At 38.0% G+C, this 25010-nt stretch overlaps 1 protein-coding gene across 1 annotated transcript in view; it reads right to left on the bottom strand.

Annotated features, from left to right (window-relative positions):
- Nucleotides 1-25010, bottom strand: part of LOC133659656 (adenylate cyclase type 2-like) — a 78087-nt gene that overhangs the window by 35617 nt on the left and 17460 nt on the right. The window contains exons 6-14 of the mRNA XM_062062241.1: nucleotides 20819-20946; nucleotides 12372-12530; nucleotides 9612-9744; nucleotides 9371-9547; nucleotides 9237-9280; nucleotides 8973-9053; nucleotides 8806-8875; nucleotides 8217-8314; nucleotides 4137-4221 (exon numbers count right to left, since the gene is read on the bottom strand). Coding sequence (XP_061918225.1) covers nucleotides 4137-4221; nucleotides 8217-8314; nucleotides 8806-8875; nucleotides 8973-9053; nucleotides 9237-9280; nucleotides 9371-9547; nucleotides 9612-9744; nucleotides 12372-12530; nucleotides 20819-20946 — 975 coding nt within the window. The remainder of the gene's footprint in view (nucleotides 1-4136; nucleotides 4222-8216; nucleotides 8315-8805; nucleotides 8876-8972; nucleotides 9054-9236; nucleotides 9281-9370; nucleotides 9548-9611; nucleotides 9745-12371; nucleotides 12531-20818; nucleotides 20947-25010) is intronic.

Raw genomic sequence — 25010 nt, 5'->3', positions numbered from 1 at the left:
CTAGACTTTGCCTCGGACTACGACTCAATCACAGGCAACGAAAGAAACATCATCATCCACGCAAAGAACTCCATACTCATCCGCAACGGTACACCATGGCAAAAAAAGAACAATTCAACATTCGACGTCACTATGGGGAGTTTTGACGGAGCAGAAACGTGCAAACTTGTTGGGAGTTTCCTCCTCTCCCAGCTCGCTAGCCTCAACCTGAACCTTGGTATTTACCGTGATGACGGACTGGCAGTGTGTCGCGCCTCGCCAAGGAGCAGCTAGAATACCAAGAAGCGTATATGTCAAATCTTCAAAGAGAACGGTCTACGGATCACGATTGAAGCCAACAAGCAAACCGTCAACTTCCTCGACGTCACTTTCAACCTGAGGAATAACAGCTACCAACCATTCACGAAACCCAACACAACACTCCAATACGTGCACCATGACAGCAACCACCCACCCACCACCACGAAAAGAATACCTACCGGAATTAATAAAAGACTATCGATGCTGTCATCTAGCAAAGCTGAATTCGACAAAGCAACCCCCCCGTACCAAAAAGCACTTGATGAATGCGGATACAACTTCACCCTCACCTACGAACCCACGCCAGGAAACCAACCAAAAAGGAGCAGAAAACGAAACAACATTATCTGGTACAACCCCCCATACAGCAAAAACATCTCAACTAATATTGGCCACAAATTCCTCACCCTGATCGACAAACACTTCCCCAAAGGCAACACCCTAAGAAAAGTATTCAACAAGAACAACATTAAATTGAGCTACAGCTGCATGAACAACATGCGACAAATCATTTCAAACCACAATAAAGCAATTGAAAAGGAGCCGCCCACCACCAGGCAGAACGACTCCAAAACCGACAAAGACTGTAACTGCCGCAAGAAACCTGATTGCCCTCTCAACGGGGGGTGCTTACAATCATCAGTTGTTTACCAAGCAAAGGTAATACGCAAGGACATTAACACATCCGACACATACGTAGGATTAACTGAGGGAGAATTCAAAACCAGATGGAACAATCACAAGGCTTCTTTCAGATGCAAAAGACTCCGGAACACTACTGAACTCAGTAAACACATTTGGAATCTCAAAGACAATCATGTTGAACACTCTATAACATGGCAAATTCTTGCATCCAGCACACCTTACAACAGTGGTAACAAAAGATGCAACCTATGCTTAAAAGAGAAACTGTTTATCATATACCGTCCAGACTTGTCATCCCTCAACAAGCACAGCGAAATTGTATCAGCATGCCGTCACAGAAGGAAACACCTCCTAGGTAACACATGAGTCAATCTTCCACGCCTCCACGCCTGCCTGTACCCACCCGCTCTGTGCCCTATATAATGTGCCCTATATAAACCATGGTATGTGAATGCTTCCATTAAAATCTCCTGAGGATTGAGGAAAACCCCTCATGAAACAGGCCTGTAGAGATGAAATAGTCTTGTGATTTTTTTCCCACACATACATATTACGCTCTACCACGGTATCGAGCACTATTTTTTGGATAATCTAATTAAGACATATATATATATATATATATATATATATATATATATATATATATATATATATATATATATATATATATATATATATATATATATATATATATTTAGCAATTTTTTGTTTTGTTTATTTTTTAGCCATTTTTATGCTTGGAAAGGCTAAATTTAGGACCAATATTTGAAGCCTGAAGTGGCAAGGGCTGACTATGGAAAAATGAAAAGATAATTAAAATAAAAAATGAAACATTTTTATATTTGATGTAGCTCTGCAAGTGAATCTCATTACATTGTGACCGTACACCTAATTAAAATGTGTAAATAGTTAGTAGTTATCGCAAAATGCATTATTTTTTCACAAAAAAAATTAGAAGGTCAGCCAATGTTACCAATAGTGTTTAAGAAACAAATTTAACCAATACAGTACATGTTTTAATTGGTCACAAAGTAGCTTTGTAAAAATTGCCGTTTGGCTTCAATAAAACGGCAGTCATGGCTGTTAATAAATAAAGAATGTCCTGCGCGATAAGCATATTTAAGAATGGAAAGATTTAAAAACAGATGTTATGGTTAACTTATTCAGCGTTCGTACAGCATGAAAAACCTGGAAGTCATGACATTTTTAAATGAATTTTCCAAGTTCTGAAAAAGTTATGGGAAATAATAATTTTTCCAAAGTTTTGGAAAAGTAATGGATATATATCTAGAGCTTTATTAATCCAAACATTATAAATGTGTCGTAGTGAGATGTAAATTGCTACGGGCCGTTGTATTTTTGGTGGTGGGAAATATGTATTCAGTCTAGTCCGTGTGGACATTCGAGGGTAACTGCCGGCATGCCCACTAGCGAGTTACATCTATTAGCGAAGTGACGAGGATTATAAAATGCCAACGAAGTGCATCTTCAATAATACATGGCTTTTTAAGGATTAATACATATTGTGGCTGGCAAAAGACACTGACCTGAAATGCAAGCTGTGAAGTAAAATATTTGCCATTGCAAATATGGGCAGGGCAGCGCTGGTTTGTCACTTGAAGAGGTTATAAGCACAAAATTGTAGCCACAGTTGCTTGGAGAAGATGCAAATATAGTAAATATAATATATATATATATATATATATATATATATATATATATATATATATAATATATATATATATATTATATATATATATATATATATATATATACATATATATATATATATATATATATATATATATATATATATATATATATATATATATATATATATATATATATATATATATATATATAATGTATAAATATAAGCATGTGCAATGTGATTTTTCAAGACTATTACTGTTCTGGGGCGCTATTGTGCGTCTTTATTTAGCACGTCTGCAATCTTCGGCTGTGGGAAAAGAGGGGATTGCGCTGCAAAGACACCTGTACATATCGAAAGTCCATCATCTTATGTGTTTGTGTCAACATATTTGGACTGTGAGGAATAAATAAAAAAATTTACATATCAGTTATCATTTATTCAGCAATATAATTGCATAATCTTATAGCTGCTGGCCGACTTAACAGGCTGATTAAAACCAAACCAAATGATGCATTTTGGTGTCTGCTGACGATTTTTATTTTTTATTTTTTATTTTTTAATGGCATTTGTTTTTTAATTCAGGAAATGTACTATTATATTACATCTCCTTGCAGTGTGCATTTTCTTGCGTTTGGATCATTCCAGACACATGAATGCAATCTGGTGTTGTGATGGTCCAACGCCTCCCTGCAGAATGCGCTGACAGTGCGCTAAAAGTAGTTTATTTTGTTTGTAGACTGTGATTACATATTGTAGAATAAAATATAGATGTGTGCTGTTTGTTCGACAACATCGCACACAAGTTGGAGAGCATGATAACATGAATGTAGTGTTTCCATGCGCACCGAATGCCCGTAGTACATTCAAAAACCTCATGTAAATAGGAAATCTGTGCCTCTTTTGCACTTCTTATCAGTTGTACACGCAGTCTTAGTATATCACCCGCAACACGCCCACTTATGTTTAACAATAATTAGTTTTCAGTGGTACCACTGAGATAAAATTATTTGTTTTGGTCTTGAAAATTCAGTAAAACATTTTGGAGAAGTAATGGAAAACCACTGATTAAAAAGTACACAAACCCTGTACATTGAGTGAAATAATATGCTTTTCAAAACATTGCTTTTGTAACATAATGTTGTCCTTCTACTGCGTGCATGTGTATTAGCGGGAGGTAACTAACACGGTTTTAACAGGAAGCGGTATCTGCTGCAAACAGCACCTTTTAAAAGGCTGTTGATTTATATGCATGGTGCGCTACTTAGCAAGGTGAGATTGTCTCCCTCAAAAGCACAAACAAAATCCGTAGCTTGTACAAGCTCCCAAAGAAAGTGGCCTCGTTAAATCTTCTAGGGTTAGTTTTGGCCTCAAGGTTACACCAGAGTGGCAGTTACACCATTTAGACAATTACAGGATTTTCAAACTGACCCGAGGGCATTTGCGATGCTAAAGTGTGATGAGAATTAAGCACAGAAGTGTCTAATTATAGAATATGCAGATGGACAGCGGTTAGAAATAACCTTTATACGCCACTCACCAGGAAGTGTCCGATGAAACATACGAAGACAATCAGGGAAAGGATAAAGAATGCCATACCAAAGGATATCCCCAAGATTGCAGTCCTGGAAAAAAAAAGTAGTCTTTTAATCTTTTTAAAGAAAATAAAATAACAATTGTATTCAAAAGACAACAATGTTAGACGATGTTAGACACTAGTGTTAAACAATGCTAAAGAGTCGTATCAAAATCATACGGTTCATGCATTTCTGCGTGAGCTTGCACACAATTTTGGGTGTCTCTGTTCGTGGGGTTTTGGAGTATTTTTTTTTTTTTTAGATAGCTATGGTGTAACGTCACAGTGAGGTGGACGTAATTGTGTGGTCATTCTTGGACATGCTGTGTCGGCAATCCTCCTCCCTCTTTGCTGAGCGAGACTGCTGCTGCTGGAGCTTCTGTATATTACTTCTCCTTTCGTGCCTTCCCGCCTGATGTATATCTACAAAACAAATACTATGTATACTTCCGTGTTAATTTGTCCAGGACATTTGGGCCACTACGAAATGGGATTAGCTGCTGAACATCCGCGGAAAAAGACAGCAACGTTACATTTTGGTTTAAAAAAACACAAAAAAAGGTACATGTATATGTATAGTACTATTGTGAGCTAATAAAGGCATGCACACAACAACACCTGTGTGCGACACGCAGTGACATAAATGCTGGTAAAAACAGCTTTTTTATAGAACTCTTAATCATAATTGTAGCGTGTGCAAGTGTACCTAATGTTGTGACCAGGTGAATCTAATGTTTATAAAGATTATTTACGATCTTTTCTGAAAATAAAATAGTGTTGACGTTTTCCTTCAAGATATATATTTTCAAAAGATTAATTCTGATACTTTTGGAGAGGGCGGGCCGTGGTTGCATTTGCAATCTGTGAACATCTCCATGGAAAAATATCTTGCAGACCGACTTAAAAAACAGACAGTGGAACAAAATGTTGGCAAAATTTACACAAAAGCATATCTAATACATATTATCTAGCCCAGTGCTTCCTAATGATACAGCCAGGGCCCATTGTTGGGCCGCAAGCACCCTCTGGAGGGCCACCAAATAATATCTGTTCCTCAGCTGTGACCTGTACTGGCCGCAAGAACACTTTTCCACCATTTATGGCACTAATGACAATCTCAAACAAACAGAAGAAGTCTAGAGCTGAAGTCATGGAGAAGTTCCTAAGTGAAAAAAATATGAATAATGTGGCAATTTAGATAAGAAACATATTCATTATTGATATAGTTTATTTGTTTTAGCACAAAATAATTGTATGTGAATTTAGTTTTAATCAGTTATTTGTAAGTCCCTTCTTATGGAGTATATTTGGTTAGTACTTTACATTTTTTTCAAATCAGCCTGACCTAAGCCTAAGGCTAATTGTCACGGTCCGGGCACACGTCAGTGCGCATTAATGTGTGCGCTGCGCTGGGCGCACCTCCAGGAGCACGCCAGGCGCGTGCCAGTCTGGCTGCAGCAAGCAGCTGCAATCAATCGCCGGCAATCAACACACCTGAAGCTGATGATGAGACCTGCCTTCATAAGCCGGCACAACCTGCTATCCCGCGCCAGAACGTAGTTTCCTGTTCAGTACAGTAAGCCGATACGTCAAGCTCTATGCGCACTTTTTGCTCTCTGTGTTTTCTCCCCCGTCTTGTTCATTGTCTCGTGTCCTCCTTGTCGCCTCTCTGCAGCCTGCCTTCGTTCCCACGTCACAAGCTGTGTAGACTCCCCGCGTTCCCTTTGGTTCCCTGGCTGCATCTTGGATCGCGACCTCCCGCCTGGCCACAGACTTTTGACGCCTCGCTATTGCCCCGACTCCCTGCCTGTGCTCACGGACCTACGAGTCTGCCTCGCCCGGTAACACACAACAGTTAATTCACACACATAGTCACACCATACACTTTTGGATGGTCCCCGTACTAGCACCCGTTTCTACGCTGGTCTCCGAACCGGCACCAGCTCCAAGGCTGGTCCCCGTACCAGCACCCGCTCCAAGACTGGTCTCCAAACCAGGACCTGCTCCAAGACTGGTCCCCGAAGCAGCACCCGCTCCAAGACTGGTCTCCAAACCAGCACCCGCTCCAAGACTGGTTTCCGAACCAGCACCTGCTCCAAGACTGGTCCCCGAACCAGCACCCGCTCCAAGACTGGTCCCTGAACCAGCACCCGCTCCTAGACTGGTCCCCGAACCAGCACCCGCTCCCAGACTGGTCCCCTTACAAGCACCCAGACTGGTCCCCATACCAGCACCCAGACTGGTCCCCGTACCAGCACCCAGACTGGTTACCGTACCAGCACCCAGACTGGTTACCGTACCAGCATCCAGACTAGTCCCCGTACCAGCACCCAGACTGGTTCCCGTACCAGCACCCAGACTGGTTCCCGTACCAGCACCCAGACTGGTTGCCGTACCAGCACCCAGACTGGTCTCCATGCCAGCACCATGGCCAGCTCCTCAGCCAGCTGCTTCATCTCTGGCTCTGACGACATCGTACTCCTCGTCTTTGACTCTGACGACATCGTCCTCCTCGTCTCTGACTCCGATGACATCGTCCTCCTCGTTTCTAGCTCCGACGACATCGTCGTCCTCGTCTCGGACTCCGACGACATCCTCCTCCTCGTCTCTGGCGGACCTTTCCACAGCGCCGCCATCCTCATCGTCTCCAGTATCGTCGCCCCCGCGACCTACGGCTGGCCGGCCGCACAGGCGGCCATCAGGCACCCACACGCGGCACCCTCTGTGGCCATTGCATAGACGCTTTTTGTGCCAACAGCAGCGATGCCCAGGACAGAGACGTGGAACTCGTAGACTGCTGTGGTTCTGGCGCCACTCGCGTCCGCCTTCCCGAAGGCCAAGACGGTGGCCGTTCCTTGGTCGCCGGCTACCAGGGTTGTCCTCGGTGGATTCGGGGACACTTGGGCCGGCGACCCACCACCAGTTCTCCCCTTCACCCTCCCTTGACTCTTGATCTCTGTGTTCTTCTGGTTCCAGTTTTAGGAAATCTGGAATCTGTCCATAGGAGGTGGGTACTGTCACGGTCCGGTGATGTGCGCATTCATGTGTGCGCTGCGCTGGGCGCACCTCCAGGAGCATGCCTGGCGCGTGCCATTCCGGCTGCAGCAAGCAGCTGCAATCAATCGCCGGCAATCAACACACCTGAAGCTGATGATGAGACCTGCCTTCATAAGCCGGTACAACTTGCTATCCCGCACCAAAACGTAGTTTCCTGTTCAGCACAGTAAGCCGATACATCAAGCTCTATGTGCACTCTTTGCTCTCTGTGTTTTGTCCCCCGTCGTGTTCATTGTCTCGTGTCCTCCTTGCTGCCTCTCTGCAGCCTGCCTTCGTTCCCACGTCACGAGCTGTGTGTCGTCTCCCCGCGTTCCCTTTGGTTCCCTGGCTACATCTTGGATCTCGACCTCTTGCCTGGACACAGATTTTTGACGCCTCGCTATTGCCCCGACGAGCCTGCCTCACCCCTATTGGACTTCCGCGCCTCTCGCGCAGCACTACCGGTAACACACAACAGTTAATTCACGCACATAGTCACACCATACACTTTTGGATTCGTCACACTCCATTTCCCTTGTTTATTAATATTAATATTTCTTATTTATATACTGTATATTGTTTATATATATAAATAAAGAGAGCTAATACGGCATCCCTGTTGTCTGTGCTGTCTCCTTCCTCCTGTACACATAACATCCATCCATCCATCCTGTGTTAAATAAATAATATTATTTTAATCAACACATGGTTTTATATGGACAAGGTTGTTAACCTGTAAAACCGTGAGTAAGTCAGATATAATTATTGAATATGATTGAAATGTAGAGTAAGATTACTAATTCAATGTTAATATTTTAGCGGGCCATGGTCCCCTCTGTACTGGAAAAGTGTGCCCTGAGGTCAAAAAGGTTAAGAATCCCTGCTATAGACCACAAAAAAGTGCTTTAAATGTCAATCAAAATCATTACAGATATGGTACCTCTAAAAGGTCAAGAAAATGAGTTGACAACAATATTTTTCTGTACACAACATAAGAAATATACTTACTTTGGCAAGACAAGAATCTGCACAATGAAAATGCAGGAAAAGATGAGACAGGCGCAGGTGACATAATATTTGAAGGCTGGCAAGATTGTTGTTCTGTACTAAATAGACAAAAAAGAGACACAAGTGTACAAAACATCCAGAAAAAAACACAAAAGCAATGTTAATTTACAGCTGGGGTAGGGAACCGCGAGCCAGATGTGGTTCTTTAGATGACTGCATCTAGCTGGCAGATAAATCTTAACACCCTAAAACATTCTCACATCTGAAACATATCAAACCCAACCTACAATCATGTTTAACGGATGGACGCTTCAACGTCTGCTTGAACCTTAACATCACCAAGTATCAACCAGACTACAAACCATCAGCAAAACAATGCAGCACCAGACTCATTATACTCTAAAATTATTTGTCTTAAAAAGGCATACACTTAGTTGTATTCAGTGTTAAAAAAAATCATAACTCTCATGGAAATACTGTACATTTTCAAATATGTGGGTTTCATGGCTCTCTCAGCCAAAAAGGTTCCAGAATACTGATCGAAACAAGGTTTCATAATGTTCTTGTAACGACCAGTACTGCTCCTTACCTCCTTTTCCAAGGACTTGTTGTGAAAGAACAATGATATTCTTTTGATGTCCTCAGACTTGAGCCACTGCCTGCATAAATCCAGTCAATTTGGATATAATTAGGATAGTTTCCAAACATTACAACAGCAATGATAAAACAATAAAGTATTCATACTATTTTCCTTACTTTTGTGAATTTATGCCATCAAAGGTTCTGATCATTCTTTCGTTAAGCTCCTCCTCAAACCGTTTCTTCTGAGACTTTGTCCTTTTAACAAGTGTGGAAAGAGACAGAATATTTTAATTTGACTCAAGATTCGTCATGCATATCAAAGCAGGCAGCAGAAGTCATGAGTTATTAGAAATTGTGTTGCCTTTCACAGTACTGTCATGGGGAAGGGATAATCGAGTCAAAGTAAAAGATCCTGGAGCAGTGAAGTAAAAAACATGCCTTTCTGATCTCCTCTGGAAATGATACTGTCCCATTGGCACGTCCTAAACAGACAACAGAGATGAGAAATTACAAGCTTGCCCATCACTTCAAATGGCAACAAATACATTGTAAATGTAGTGAATGTTACACACAGCTGTGTTGATCTTTCCATTCTCGTTGGTCATGCTGTCCCTGTGGTGCAGGTTGGCAAAAGGCTTGGCTGCACCCCAGGATTCCAGATAACGGGTCATCCTAACAGAGGCTCTCATCTTTGCTCCATCCAGAGTATGTCTGGGCCTGTAGTGATGCTGCGGACTGCGCCGCTCCACCTGGACACAGTCAGCATTTTAGTTCCATCGTTAACAAACTCTTATTAAAAACATGCTTCATTACCTTTGGGTTAATAACCAGATATGTGATGACTCCATGTTCTTTCAGATATGGATCTCTCTCTTGTCCATCCCCATCTTCTACCTTGTAGGCACCATTTAAGTGCTCTAGTGTGACTGAAGTGATGTGCACTCGCCTAAGAATAAATCATTTTGAAAATTACCAATTGATCCAGTTTTTTGTGAATAATAAAATTCAATTTATTATGTTCCTCTGTAAGCAGTGACCAGATCCAGACACAGTGAAACATCCAGTGTGTCAAAAATTTTAAAATACTCTATATACAGGAGTTAGGGCTGTCAATCAGTTAGAATATTTAATCAGATTGTGTCCATAGGTAACTAAGCTTTTTTCTCCATTATATATATATATATATATATATATATATATATATATATATATATATATATATATATATATATATATATATATATGTATATATATATATATATATATATATATATATATATATATATATATACATATGTATATATATACATATATATATATATATATATATATATATATATATATATATATATATATATATATATATATATATATATATATATATATATATATATATATATATATATACATTTTGATTATAGCTGTAAAACTATTAAAATATCAAATCACGTTTTGTCTATAGTTAACTTATAATTAATAACGAATAATGGCAAATATAAGTTTTTAAACAGTAAGTGTATCTTATGAAAATGTACACCTAACATGGGACTGAACCATTTTTTTTTTGACAGCTCAACACAAAATGAAGACACAAGACACAACATTTACCAACTGGGGACTAATTGAGTCCTAAAATGCTCTCTCCTCTCCCGTTATGAAATATATATGATTTTTTTTTTAAAAATAAGGCTGTAAAACGATTAACATATTTAATCATGATTAATTTGTCTATAGCTATCTCATAATTAATCACAATTAATTGCGAATATAAGGTTTTTTTTTATCTTTAATAAGCGTACCTTTTTAAAATGTACACCTAACATGGACTGGATAATTATTTGATTTATACAAATGTTTGTTTTTTAAACATTACAGTATGCTTTTATTAACAGTGCAACACAAAATGGTCACAAACAAACATACACACACACACAAACACAAACTCAAGACATTTTCTACCTGGGGGTCTAATTCCGTCCTTTTGTGCTCTTTCGTTCTCCTAATGTGAAATATTTACATAAAGGGGCTGTGAAACTATTACCATATGTAATTGCGATTAATCATGTTTTGTCTATAGTTAACTCATAATTAATTACGATAAATCACAAATATATTATAATATATATTTAATAGATGTACCTCATTAAAAGGTACACCTATCATTGGACTCGACAATTAGTTGTATTTATGCAAATTTTTATTAAACATGCTTTTTTAACGGCTCAACACACACACACACACACCTACCAGCGCAGTCATGTTTTGCTTTATTGTGGGGTTAACAAAAAGAAGCCCAAATAAGCAATCACACGTTCAAAAACAAGCATGGGGCAAGTGGTCCCTTGTTCCCTGGGCACCGCACTTGCTGGTTTGGGTTGGGCTCTCTGGGTGGCTGGGGCCACACTATGGCTCTCGCACACACTGGGAGGCAAATATATTGTACATACAAATTCACATACACACAATTATTAATACGTAGAGTATATACACACATACATATATTCATTCATTATTACATACATATGCGCACACATCGGTACTTACCCACACACATAGATACCTAGGCCCCACATACATACACAAATACAGAACATACATACACACTCACGGTACATACATCCACACGCACATTCACTGTACAAACATATACACATACTGTACATATACAAGCACATATGCATTCATACAGTCATGCATATAATAACGTTTCATCACATATATATTAACATTGTTCCCCTAGGGAAAACTGGGTAAAACAATGCTTAATACTGTTTGTATAACAATCTACAAGGTTAATACAGTTCGCTTCTTTTTTGTTCCCTACATTTCTCTGCTTTCTTTTGTAATTCAAGTTATCATTACATATATGCATTGTTGCATTTGAACAATTGTATTGTTGAAAATAGAGATAATTATTGTTATTATACACTATCAATAGTGTTATTTCTATTGGTATTTGTATTGCTCCATTTGTAATGCAATAATGTTCATTCTCATTTCTGTTATTAACATTTACTTCACTAACTGCTACTTTGCTATCACTTTTCGTATCATATTTCATATGAAGTTGCTTGTTTTACGTTGCCTTGGCAACTCTGCTGCTGCTAGCAGCTCGGAACTCCGGTGATAACTCACAGCGACAACAGATGGAAATAACTTTGTTCTTTTAGAGAAAGCGACCTGCCAGGGCTTCGAGGTTAAACTTAACTTCAATTGATATGTTTCTTTCAATTTAACATCAGGCGGACTGTGGATCACACAAGACGCACAATAATCACACAACAACAAAAAACTTTTTGGTAACTTGTTATTATTGCGTTAACTTTGACAGCAATAATAATATAATTACAATATAGTATATCATCCTATATCAAGGGATTCTGTTTTTGATTTTGCTTTTGGGGGATTTTTTTGAATTGCGATCACAGATGGATAAGCACTGGCAATGAGTTTGATCGATTATTATCAGAATACTAATTTCAAGGTTAAACTGCATCACAAACATAGGCTAAAAGAAGGCACCGATGTAATATTCAAGCAGATCTTTTGATTTTCTCCGATGACTTTACTCACCCAGGCACGCCTCCCGCTTCCATATGATTAGCCAGCGTGACATCGTGTGACCAGACATCATACTGCCATTTCTGAAGTCCAATCACACCACACAGAACGTTCCCTGAATGCACGCCAACACGCATATTGATGTCAACCCCTGTGGCATCGCGCACTTTCCTGTCATGCATCAAAACCACACTTAGAACTGTGGAGCAGGAGGGAAAAAAATCAACATCCAAACTATCCATCTAGAAAAGACAGCAACTGAATCAAGCACACAACCAAATATAATCAATCATTTCAGTTATTTTTCACACAGAACCTATTTGCAGGCTTTGTAGACATATTGTATTTGTGACCGTTTATCTCAGGATTGTGGAAGGGATCTTTAAACGAAGCGAACTGAATCTGATAAGTGATCAGAGTTTATGAATTAACTGCTCATTAAATACAGCAGCACTGTCTTTGCTGTGTTTGCATTGGATGAAACATATCTGGTATATTTCTGGATTCCATGAGTTATTATCATCAAGTTATATTATTTATTTATATATTATTGATTTATTGACTTAAAATGGGGCTTACTTCTGTCAAACTGGCTAGTGGTTTTACTGACCTTTCCAACCCAAAAAAATGTTTCCTTAGTAGTGTCATAACCAGTTCAAATGTGAATTTATATATACAATAAAGACTCACTAGTATATGAATGAGAATACCCTCATTACTTTGAAAGTCTGGCAATTACGCATTTCCATGGCCAAATAGCAGTGGTGTGCCTTTCTCTGCTGGCCTAACATAAATCATGGTCATATATTAATAAAAGTAAATTTTAATCTACTTTCCATAAAGTATTCATCATATTCTCTTCATTTCTTATTAGGTTCCAGTGTTGCTTGTTTTTACGTTAGAATCCAATCCAATCAGAATTCAGCTAGCTTGTTGCCAGCGCTGTATGAATTCTGCCGGATAGACAGTTGATAGACAGTTGATAGACAGTTGCGATAGCCAATCAGATGACGAGTTGTTGACAGTAGCCCATCTAGGTAGCCTTACACTAAACGTGACTGTGATTGGATTTTAACTTGTCACTCCCAAGTGAGAATCCAATCACAAGTTGTAATTTGCGAATACCGGATCCACACCCGGCCAACAGAAAAATTATCACTTCTCACTTATTTAACTCACAAAGAAAAAGTTCAAATATTTTATTTATTTATTTTTCCACATTAATATGTTCTTTACAATTATTTTAATTTTGACAGTACCATGTAAGGTATGTTTTAAGTGCTGATGCAGGTTCATTGATTTTTAAATGTGCCGAAATATAGCCTGTTTTGTACACTGTTGAGGTGATCCAATGCGCAGTAGTGCACAAGTGTGTTTCTGTATAGCATTTCTCCAGCCGTGGTCATGTGGTGACATAAGTTATGGTATTTTGAGGGGTCCTTATCATTGGCGTTGTTAAGCCTATTTTAGGGGGGCTCAAGCCACCCTAAAATGTTCTTAAGCCCCCCTAAATAATTTGGTGTTAAAAATAAAAAAAATAAAAAATATTTTTTATTTTTTTAACAAATACATGCCGACATATTCATTATAAAGTGGCCCGAATATGAGTTTAAATAAATAATCATATAACCTGTCATTATTCACTCAGTTTCCCCTCACTTCATAGTGTAAGGTAGAGAGCCCCTTTAGTGCGTCGGTATCCAATCCATTCCACTTGTTCATATAGAAAATGCCCACATCACTCAAAATCCAGTCCGCATTTTCTCTGCGACCTTGCTTGCGGTCCTGCAGGTGTACGAAGCACATTAGCACACAGCACTGCAGAACAAGAACCTTGTGTCTGCAATTGTAAATAATTTAGTTTTTAAGTTTTGTGTTTCTTGTAGAATCTATATAAAGTAATATACATTAGCCTATTGTTAAAATAATGAAAACAACATCATTAACTATATTTGTTTTATTGTATTGTTTCATTAATAGCTGTTGTATTATTATAGGATGGCTTGTTAAACATTTCATGGGATTTTCAGAGGGTGGAAAAACCAAGACATTTAATATAACAAAGGTTTAACATGTCTACAAGGATATTTCACATGCCTTTACTGTGTATATAATTGAACTGTGTTTATGTTATGTATAATGTGTATTTATAATATGTTGTACAATGGACATTCAATAATTTTCGGAAGTTTATTTTGTACTTGACATTGTTTATAGGGTTAGGCGCAATAAGTGTTCAACTTCAGCCTAAACCCTTTCGGTCTGCAACATTTTCATTTTCAATTTAAGAATGTACAACTGTTTGTTTATTTTGTTGACGATTGACCGAAGAATAATAAACTTGAATATAAAATGTAAAATAAATAAATACATAAAAAGAAAAAGAAAAAAAATGGTTAAAAGCCATCGTCCCGGGGAGCATTTCATTTCGTCCCGTGCATTTTTTTTTACCGTCCCCGGGACGACGGGACTACATTGATCTCAAGCCCTGGAAGTTACATTTTATTGTTTGCATTATTTGTTTCAGCATTGCACTTTGAAGATGGTCCCTCAGCTCTTTGACAGCTTTGGCTCTTTTTCAGATCAGCAGACGGACTCTAAGTCTTTCTTATTTACAGTATATATAAACGTTTCTCATTTCTATTCAGACTTCCATATATATTTAATTTCCTTAACGGCTTGCCATAATATATATATATATATAAATATATTATATACAAGCCAAATCATCCCGATCCAGATATTACTTTAATTCAAGTAATTAAGTAATATTTCCAGGGCTTGAATTTACAACCATTTTAGTCACATATGTGCCCAAAATGTAATCTGTGCAACTTCAAAATATTTGGGAACAAACAATGATTGTATTGTGAGCTTAAGTTGTGGCAGTAGTCTCTATGTTGTGAATTAATAACATAGAGGCTAATGCCATGACTTTCATTGTGTTTCAGTGTATCTTGAAGGATCATGCAAGTAATTGTTTATTGTTGATGCTGTAAACAAAATGTCACTGTGCAAACCCATGTTTGTTGTTGTACTGAACACAGATTGAAAATAAACCGACTGAAATAATAATAATAGCAATGAATAATTTCTAAGTCTTTGTTAGCCGTTTGTGAAGTTTTGTGCTTGTGCGCTACGTTCGCTCGCATCTTGCATCTCCTGGGGGCTAAGCCCCCCCTGTCCTTAAAAGCTAGTGACGCCCCTGGACTCTTTATTAAAGTGGGACTAAATAAGACATCACTTAAGGCCTAGGTGGGAAATGTACAGTTTGCCACTGCCAGCTAGTGTTTTGTTAGCACAAAGCTTCATGTTAGGTTTTTGTATTATGTCTCTGTAAATACTCCTGAGAGCTTTTTGCTTGATTATGGGGTGCCAAATATACAAATTAAGTCATGATTTTCTGTCAGATAAATTTTGAATATTGAGCTCACTTTTCCTACCTTAAATTAAATGTTAAATCTAAATATAAATGTTACATCTATGTCAAAATGTTGAATATTAATGGTAAATCTCAATGTTAAATAAAAAACTTAATTATACATGTGAAATTAAAATCTAAATCTTGCGTCCAAAATATAATGTTGAATCTAAAACTAATAGTAAATGTTAAACCTCAATGTTTAAATCTAAATGTCTTGCCAAGCTAAATATTTGCAAAGCTAAATATTTAGAAAATATGCTAATCTCCCACTGATCCCGCGCCTCCCAGAGCGCAACACACCCGTGGGCAAATGATGACTTCATACTGTACTCTTGTTTTTACCATTTAGTCCACAAAGCCACCGAACACATATTGTTTACAACAGAAATAAAGTAACAGGTGAGCAAGATAACGTGTTTTTTCCAAAAAATTAATGTTAATACGTTGATACCATGAACTAACAGCGCCGCAAAATGATACACATATAAACATGTATTTATGCACCAAGATAGACGTGTAAGGAGAATACTTTTACTCTGCCCCATTTATTATGTCTGATGCGGAACCAAAGTCCTCACATCGGTTTGATCTCCTTGTTTTCAACTTCTTTCATGTCTCTGTGCAACACACCATGGAGCTAAACATTTGGAGATCAACATTTCAAAAAAATGCACAGTTATTGTCGTCATTCTGTCATTAATCCTCTATTATGCTTTGCTCGTAATCACTGAAAACTGCACACACCATTTACAGCACCAGCTGTCACGGATGTGTGAGTGTCTTTGTGTACTGAGAGGCGTGGGGATGGTGGAATATTTGCATATTTTCTAAATATTCAGCTTTACTCTTGGCAAAACATTTGCAAGACAACATTTAGATTCATATTCAGCATTTAGACTTAACATTCAGATTTGTATTTACATTGAAGATTTAAGATTCATATCCAACATTTAAGATTTGGATTTAGCGTTTGGATTTAACATGTATATTAAATATTAAGAGTTAACAATTATATTCACAATTAAATTTTACAGTCTCCATGCCTAAGTGATTGATTTTATACACCTGTGGCCGGGCCAAGTGATTAAGACACCTGATTCTGATCATTTGGATGGGTGGCCAAATACTTTTGGCAATATAGTGTATATCCATCCATCCATTTCCTACCACTTGTCCCTCTCGGGGTCGCGGGGGGTGGCTGGACCCTATCCCATTCGGGCGGATGCTGGGTACACCCTGGACAAGTCGCCACCTCATTGCTGTATATATATATATATATATATATATATATATATATATATATATATATATATATATATATATATATATAACCATATTTTTCGGAGTATAAGTCGCTCCAGAGTATAAGTCGCACCGTCCGAAAATGCATAATAAAGAAGGAAAAAAACCATATATAAGTCGCACTGGAGTATAAGTCGCATTGGGGGAAATGTATTTGATAAAACCCAACACCAAGAATAGACATTTGAAAGGCAATTTAAAATAAATAAATAATAGTGAACAACAGGCTGAATAAGTGTACGTTATATGACGCATAAATAACCAACTGAGAACGTGCCTGGTATGTTAACGTAACATATTATGGTAAGAGTCATTCAAATAACTATAACATATAGAACATGCTATAGGTTTACCAAAAAATCTGTCACTCCTAATCGCTAAATCCGATGAAATCTTATATGTCTAGTCTCTTAGGTGAATGAGCTAAATAATATTATTTGATATTTTACGGTAATGTGTTAATAATTTCACACATAAGACGCTCCTTGGTATGAGTTGCACCCCCGGCCAAACTATGAAAAAAACTGTGACTTATAGTCCGAAAAATATGGTGTATATATATACGGTATATATATACATACATACATATATACACACATACACGTACAGCAGATAGCCAGGCCACCGGCAATTCTTTTAACCCAATGTGGTCACCGAGTCAAAAAGTTTGAGGACCCTTAACATAGACCAACATAGATTGGCAAAACATTTGCAAGACAACATTTAGATTCATATTCAGCATTTAGACTTAACATTCAGATTTGTATTTACATTAAAGATTTAAGATTCATATCCAACATTTAATATTTGGATTTAGCGTTTGGATTTAACATGTATATTAAATATTAAGAGTTAACAATTATATTCACAATTAAATTTTACCTCAAATGTGAAGAAAAATTGCTGGATGTGAGAAAAGTGAGCTAAATCTGAGAAAAGCAATATGTGAGAAAAGTAAGCTAAATATTCAAAATATTTAGCTAGAAAAGTGTGATTTAAATGTTGTATTCGACATTCAATACTTACAGGCACTGCTTTCCATCCATTTATCCATCTATTTACATGTGTTTTCACACATGTAGAATATAGTTTGCGTATTAGTTGTTAATAGTCAAAATTAAAACGGTACGCAAGACACATTTCCACATAGACCAGGGGTTCCCAAACTACTGCCCGCAGGCCGGGGGAAGTCCCAAGTTAAAAAAATAAACCAACATATTGTTTTTGTTTTTTTTAATCTGTCCTGTCCAGCCACTCAGGCAAATCATATTGTTGATGTGTATATCTGCTGTACAGATTTACTTTACTTCTACCATCCTAGTCATGTCCGTTGTGTCCTTGGGCAAGACACTTCACCCTTGCTCATGATGGCTGCTGGTTAGCGCCTTGCATGGCAGCTCCCTCCATCAGTGTGTGAATGTGTGTGTGAATGGGTGAATGTGGAAATACTGTCAAAGCGCTTTGAGTACCTTGAAGGTAGAAAAGCGCTATACAAGTATAACCCATTTATCATAGCATTTATAAGTGTGGGATACTTCTCTTGTTGCGTCATTTCTATTTGACTTTATTAAATGTTTGGATTTTTTTTGTGTTTGGCGCAGCTGGACCAGAGCACAAGGGGATACGAAAAAAAGAAAATAGAAAGTGAAATTATGAGGACAAGACATATATTTATATGTATATACACTGTATTGCCAAAAGTATTTGGCCACCTGCCTTGACTCACACATGAACTTGAAGTGCCATCCCATTCCTAACCCATAGGGTTCAATATGATGTCGGTCCACTTTTTGCAGCTATTACAGCTTCAACTCTTCTGGGAAGGCTGTCCACAAGGTTGCGGAGTGTGTTTGAAGGAATTTTCGACCATTCTACCAAAAGCGCATTGGTGAGGTCACAAACTGATGTTGGTCGAGAAGGCCTGGCTCTCAGTCTCCGTTCTAATTCATCCCAAAGGTGTTTTATCGGGTTCAGGTCAGGACTCTGTGCAGACCAGTCAAGTTCATCCACACCAGACTCTGTCATCCATGTCTTTATGGACCTTGCTTTGGGGCGGTATAGCTCGGTTGGTAGAGCGGCCGTGCCAGCAACTTCAGGGTTGCAGGTTCGATCCCCGCTTCCGCCATCCTAGTCACTTCCGTTGTGTCCTAGGGCAGGACACTTTACCCACCTGCTCTCAGTGCCACCCACACTGGTTTAAAAATGTAACTTAGATATTGGGTTTCACAATGTAAAGTGCTTTGAGTCACTTGAGAAAAGCGCTATATAAAAATAATTCACTTCACTTCACTTCACTTTGGAAGAGGAAGGGGCCCGCTCCAAACTGTTCCCACAAGGTTGGGAGCATGGAATTGTCCAAAATGTTTTGGTATCCTGGAGCATTCCAAGTTCCTTTCACTGGAACTAAGGGTTGAGTTGCTGTTATTCCCAAACTCTTCCATTTTCTTATAATAAAGCCGACAGTTGACTTTGGAATATTTAGAAGCGAGGACATTTCTCGACTGGATTTGTTGCACAGTTGGAAACCTATCCACACTGGAAATCACTGAGCTCCTGAGAGCTGCCCATTCTTTCACAAATGTTTGTAGAAACAGTCTCCATGCCAAAGTGATTGATTTTATACACCTGTGGCCGGGCCAAGTGATTAAGACACCTGATTCTGATCATTTGGATGGGTGGCCAAATACTTTTGGCAATATAGCGTATATCCATCCATCCATTTCCTACCACTTGTCCCTCTCGGGGTCGCGGGGGGTGGCTGGACCCTATCCCAGCTGTATTCGGGCGGATGCTGGGTACACCCTGTACAAGTCGCCACCTCATTGCTGTGTATATATATATATATATATATATATATATATATATATATATATATATATATATATATATATATATATATATATATATATATATATATATATATATATATATATGTATATATATATATATATATATATATATATATATATATATATATATATATATATATATATATATATATATATATATATATATATATATAACCATATTTTTCGGAGTATAAGTCGCTCCAGAGTATAAGTCGCACCGTCCGAAAATGAATATAAAGAAAGAAAAAAAACATATATAAGTCGCACTGGAGTATAAGTCGCATTTTTTGGGGAAATGTATTTGATAAAACCCAACACCAAGAATAGACATTTGAAAGGCAATTTAAAATAAATAAAGAATAGTGAACAACAGGCTGAATAAGTGTACGTTATATGACGCATAAATAAACAACTGAGAACGTGCCTGGTATGTTAACGTAACATATTATGGTAAGAGTCATTCAAATAACTATAACATATAGAACATGCTATAGGTTTACCAAAAAATCTGTCACTCCTAATCGCTAAATCCGATGAAATCTTATATGTCTAGTCTCTTAGGTGAATGAGCTAAATAATATTTGATATTTTACGGTAATGTGTTAATAATTTCACACATAAGACGCTCCTTGGTATGAGTTGCACCCCCGGCCAAACTATGAAAAAAACTGTGACTTATAGTCCGAAAAATATGGTGTATATATATACGGTATATATATATATATATATATATATATATATATATATACATACATACATATATACACACATACACGTACAGCAGATAGCCAGGCCACCGGCAATTCTTTTAACCCAATGTGGTCACCGAGTCAAAAAGTTTGAGGACCCTTAACATAGACCAACATAGATTGCTGTTTACTTACTTGATGGCCTCACACATGTCCAAGCCCATCTTGACACAGTTCTTGGCATGGTTTGGGAGAGATTCTGGCAATCCAGATACACAGTAGTAACAATCCCCAAGGATTTTTATCCGCATACATTCATTTTCCTGTGTACAAAGGAAGGAGCACATGCTCAGACTTTTAGGCTGGTTTTACCCTGCATAATTCAAGTGACACAATTCAGATTTGTTTACTCCCAAGTGGGATATAATATGTTGGTAATATTTGGGTCATACTGTAGCAGCAAAAAAAAACATACAGTCAAATATCCTCAGTTCCTAATCAGGTCTTCTAAATCTGCCAATGTGACTTCAGTGCAAACGGAAACATTGACATCTGGAGTTAGGCATATGCATGTCTACACAAACCACACACACGTTGTGGATAAATAAAGCATCCACATCAAATCAACTACGGTGAATGCATAGACCATTAAACCTCTTTGCCTTTAACTGTGGATATAGAGCCAACATGACAACTGTTCATATAGAATTATGACAAAGACTATGGTTGCATTGTTAAACGATTGCAATTTAAGTGCAGAGGCAATGAGTATTAGTATCAGTGGCCTAGTGGTTAGAGTGTCCGCCCTGAGATCGGTAGGTTGTGAATTCAAACCCCGGCCGAGTCATACCAAAGACTATAAAAATGGGACCCATTACCTCCCTGCTTGGCACTCAGCATCAAGGGTTGGAATTGGGGGTTAAATCAGCAAAAATGATTCCCGGGCGCAGCCTCCACTGCTGCTCACTGCTCCCCTCACCTCCCAGGGGGTAATCAAGGGTGATGGGTCAAATGCAGAGAATAATTTCGCCACACCTAGTGTGTGTGTGACAATCATTGGTACTTTAACTTTAACTTTATTAGTCAAAATCAGGGCCTGTCCCTGGCATACACACTCTATGTGGTTGTTTAGAGACACAACCACCATGGGCAGGAGGGTATTCATGATTATGGCTACCTGTCACCTCAGTAGCTGATCATCAACGTGATCGTCGTGTTTTGCAGGTGTTTGCTTGTTCTACTCTGATGGATTGAATGACCACATAGATACAATTATACTTTGTTTCTGCTAAACTTTTATTCTGCGGTGCATTAAAATGTCCATTGTGATAGTTTTAGTTCGGTATAGCGGTATCACAGCCGTGTCCATTCCAAACCACAAAGAGATCATTACTAATTTAGCATCGCTTTGAACGCCAGAATTGTGGCAGATTTACGTCCGTATTTTTCTTAAACGGCCGTACTACTTACGTTTATACTGTAGCCAAAAATATAAAAATATAGGGCCTGATTTATTAAAGTTTTGTATGTACTAAAATATGTGCAAACTTGAAAGCACATGCAAAGCTGATCTACTAAGCGTGTGCAAAGTAGATTCTGTCTGTTAAGTGAGCACTAAACGATGTGCAGTCCATTTTGCAACGCTGTCTTCATTCATGTGCAAAATATATGCTGATCGTCAGAACGCCCACAAATCTGGGAGGAGAAAATGCAAATATATTTATTTAGCACACGCAGTCTGATTTACTAAACTAGAAAGTGATTGTGGCACCTAAATTAGTGTATTTATTTAGCACGTAGGAAAAGTACATGCAAACTGACAGTTCCACAAAACAGCTGCAGGATCAGTGCCGCCGCTGTAAAGACAGACGATGGACAAACGAGAATCCTCCTTCCAACAGGGCGTGTTTGTGTCAAAATATTTTACCCCCAAAATGTTTTTGTCTATTCAGCAACATCCTTTTATAATTTTATAGGTGCATGCTGGGTGATTTATAACCTGACTCTCGCCAGATCCTTGTAGTTCGCTGAGCTCCACACAAGGATCTGGGACTTCTCATTTGGAGATGTATTTCAGAAGGCGGGGCCTTGTAAAAAAATCATTGTATGTGATTGGATAAACCACTTGTCCGTTATCTTGAATGACGTGCTACTTCAACCACTCACATCGAAATCAACCTGTGATGCTGATGAGAGTGACGCTGGGAAATCCAAAACAGAAAGCCGACATATTGGATAACGACAGAGCGAAAAGTTATCTGTTCATCTTTTAAATAATTAATATTTGATAGATTCGACAAAACAGTTGCAATAGCAGAATCAATGTCAGCACACGACTCCTCGCTGCGTGCAGCCATTGTTGTTTGAATCAAACAGCCGCTTCGGCGCTATGTCAAATTTATGAAATCCCGCCCGGCGATCCTGATTGGTTCATCCCTTTTTGCTATCTTGAAGGAGTTTGCACTGCTCTCAAACCCAGATCCTTGTGTGGAGCTCAGCAAACTACAAGGATCTGGTGAGAGTCAAGTTAGGAGATTTAAGGGGCTGATTAAAACAAATTTAATTGATGCGGTTTGGTGTCCTATTGTGATTTTTTTTTAATTGGTGTTAGTTTTTTCACATAGAATATATATTATTAACATATCTCCTATATGAAAAACACTTCTTGAAGTATGCATTTTTTGCGTCTTGAGCACATAAATTCTCAATACTCAAGTTGTTTCAATGTAGATGCAGAACATGACTGTTTCTAAAATGCCCATAAAAAGTGGTGCATGTTTGAAGAAACGGCACAAGTAGGAGCATGATATGATGAATGTGCAATGAATAATCGAGTGTCTCCATGGTGATGCCCTGTAGTGTACAGGCAAATCCTCATTTAAACAAGGCGTTCTGCATCAATTTTCAATTGTACACGCAGTATCACATGCCACACAGCCACTAATAGTACTCACATTTTTTTTGTTTGTACACGTTGTTTTAAAGGCTACTGCACTTTTTTAAATTGTATTTTGCCTACTGTTCACAATTATTGTGAAATATATGACAACGGATAAATAAATAAAAAAACATTCTAAATATTAATGAAACGTAAATAGAAGTCCACTTACAGTAAAGCCAATGGAAGGTTCACTATTTCGCCCATGAAATCCAATAGATAACCATTCAGAATCCGCCAACAATACTCTATTTACATTTTGTGACTTGAATATTAACCAAGTATTAGTGATATTGTTGTTATATGTTCTGACGCGGACAAACTATTTATAGTGGTGCCGTGATCACTACTGTGTGTCCCTATGTTTACATCATTGAGTGGTCTGCTGCTTTCTCGCTTCCTTGCTCCCTGGAAGTTTATTGTAGAATATAAATCATGCATCTCACCTGGACAGAAGAAGTCTGAGTAGGCAATCCGACAAGTTGGTACACTTTGACAGACATTTAGGGCACGGAAATGGCAAGAAAGACACACAAATACGTTTAGACCAACCCCCCGCTCCACCCAGTTTCTTTTTGAGGATTATGAGTTATTCTTAATTTAAATGGGAATATATGAACATCCCAGTAGTCGGCATCCTAATGACAGCAGACATTTTAGAGTAAGTGATATTTTATTATGTTTGTTTATCAGTGATAAAGAAGAAAAAAGCAAACTTGATGCGTGATGAGTTTTTGAAATGAAGGCGCCGCATATGCTTAAAATTATCAAAATATGTAAATATTACATATTATTATAAATGTGACCTTTTACTACATTACATACATACTTACATCATGTATATAAAATCCCCATGGAGGTGTTTGGGTGTTTTTTCAAGGGCTTCATAGGCTCCATTGTAAGCAAACCTTTGATCGCATTTATTTAATATTTAAAATGCTAATAAATAAATAACATCCATTGTCATGTCTCTCATAAAGATTGTAAACGATAGGCAAAATTCCAAAAAAAGGGCAGTTCCCCTTTAGCGCCTGGTATTTACATCTTAGTAAATCAGGCTCATAATTTCTTAAGAACATTTGTTTTTTCATTGTTTTTTCCCATTTGATGTGGTTTGTTTACTTTTTTAAATTAATACAGAAGCAGCATAGCAGTATTGAATTGGCTTCACTCTGGTAGGAGATATCGAACACTTTGCTGTTCCTTTGACCTATCACCCTATTTTTTCTTTACTTTTTCATATTAACTTTGAAAATTATCTGGAATATAAACACATGACTATTTAACATATTGGACTGACCTTAATTGCAGTATTTTTGTTTATTGTTCTTGTGTATTTATTTATAGTAAATACACATCTTTACATGGTTACCAAAAGTAATACAGTAAACCCTTGCTGTTAATTGGTTCTGGGCCTGGCTGTGGTAAATGTATTCCCGCAAGGTAGGA

This window comes from Entelurus aequoreus, linkage group LG11 (genome assembly GCF_033978785.1).
Source record: "Entelurus aequoreus isolate RoL-2023_Sb linkage group LG11, RoL_Eaeq_v1.1, whole genome shotgun sequence".
NCBI lineage: Eukaryota > Metazoa > Chordata > Actinopteri > Syngnathiformes > Syngnathidae > Entelurus > Entelurus aequoreus.
This window is presented reverse-complemented; position numbering and strand designations above follow the sequence as displayed.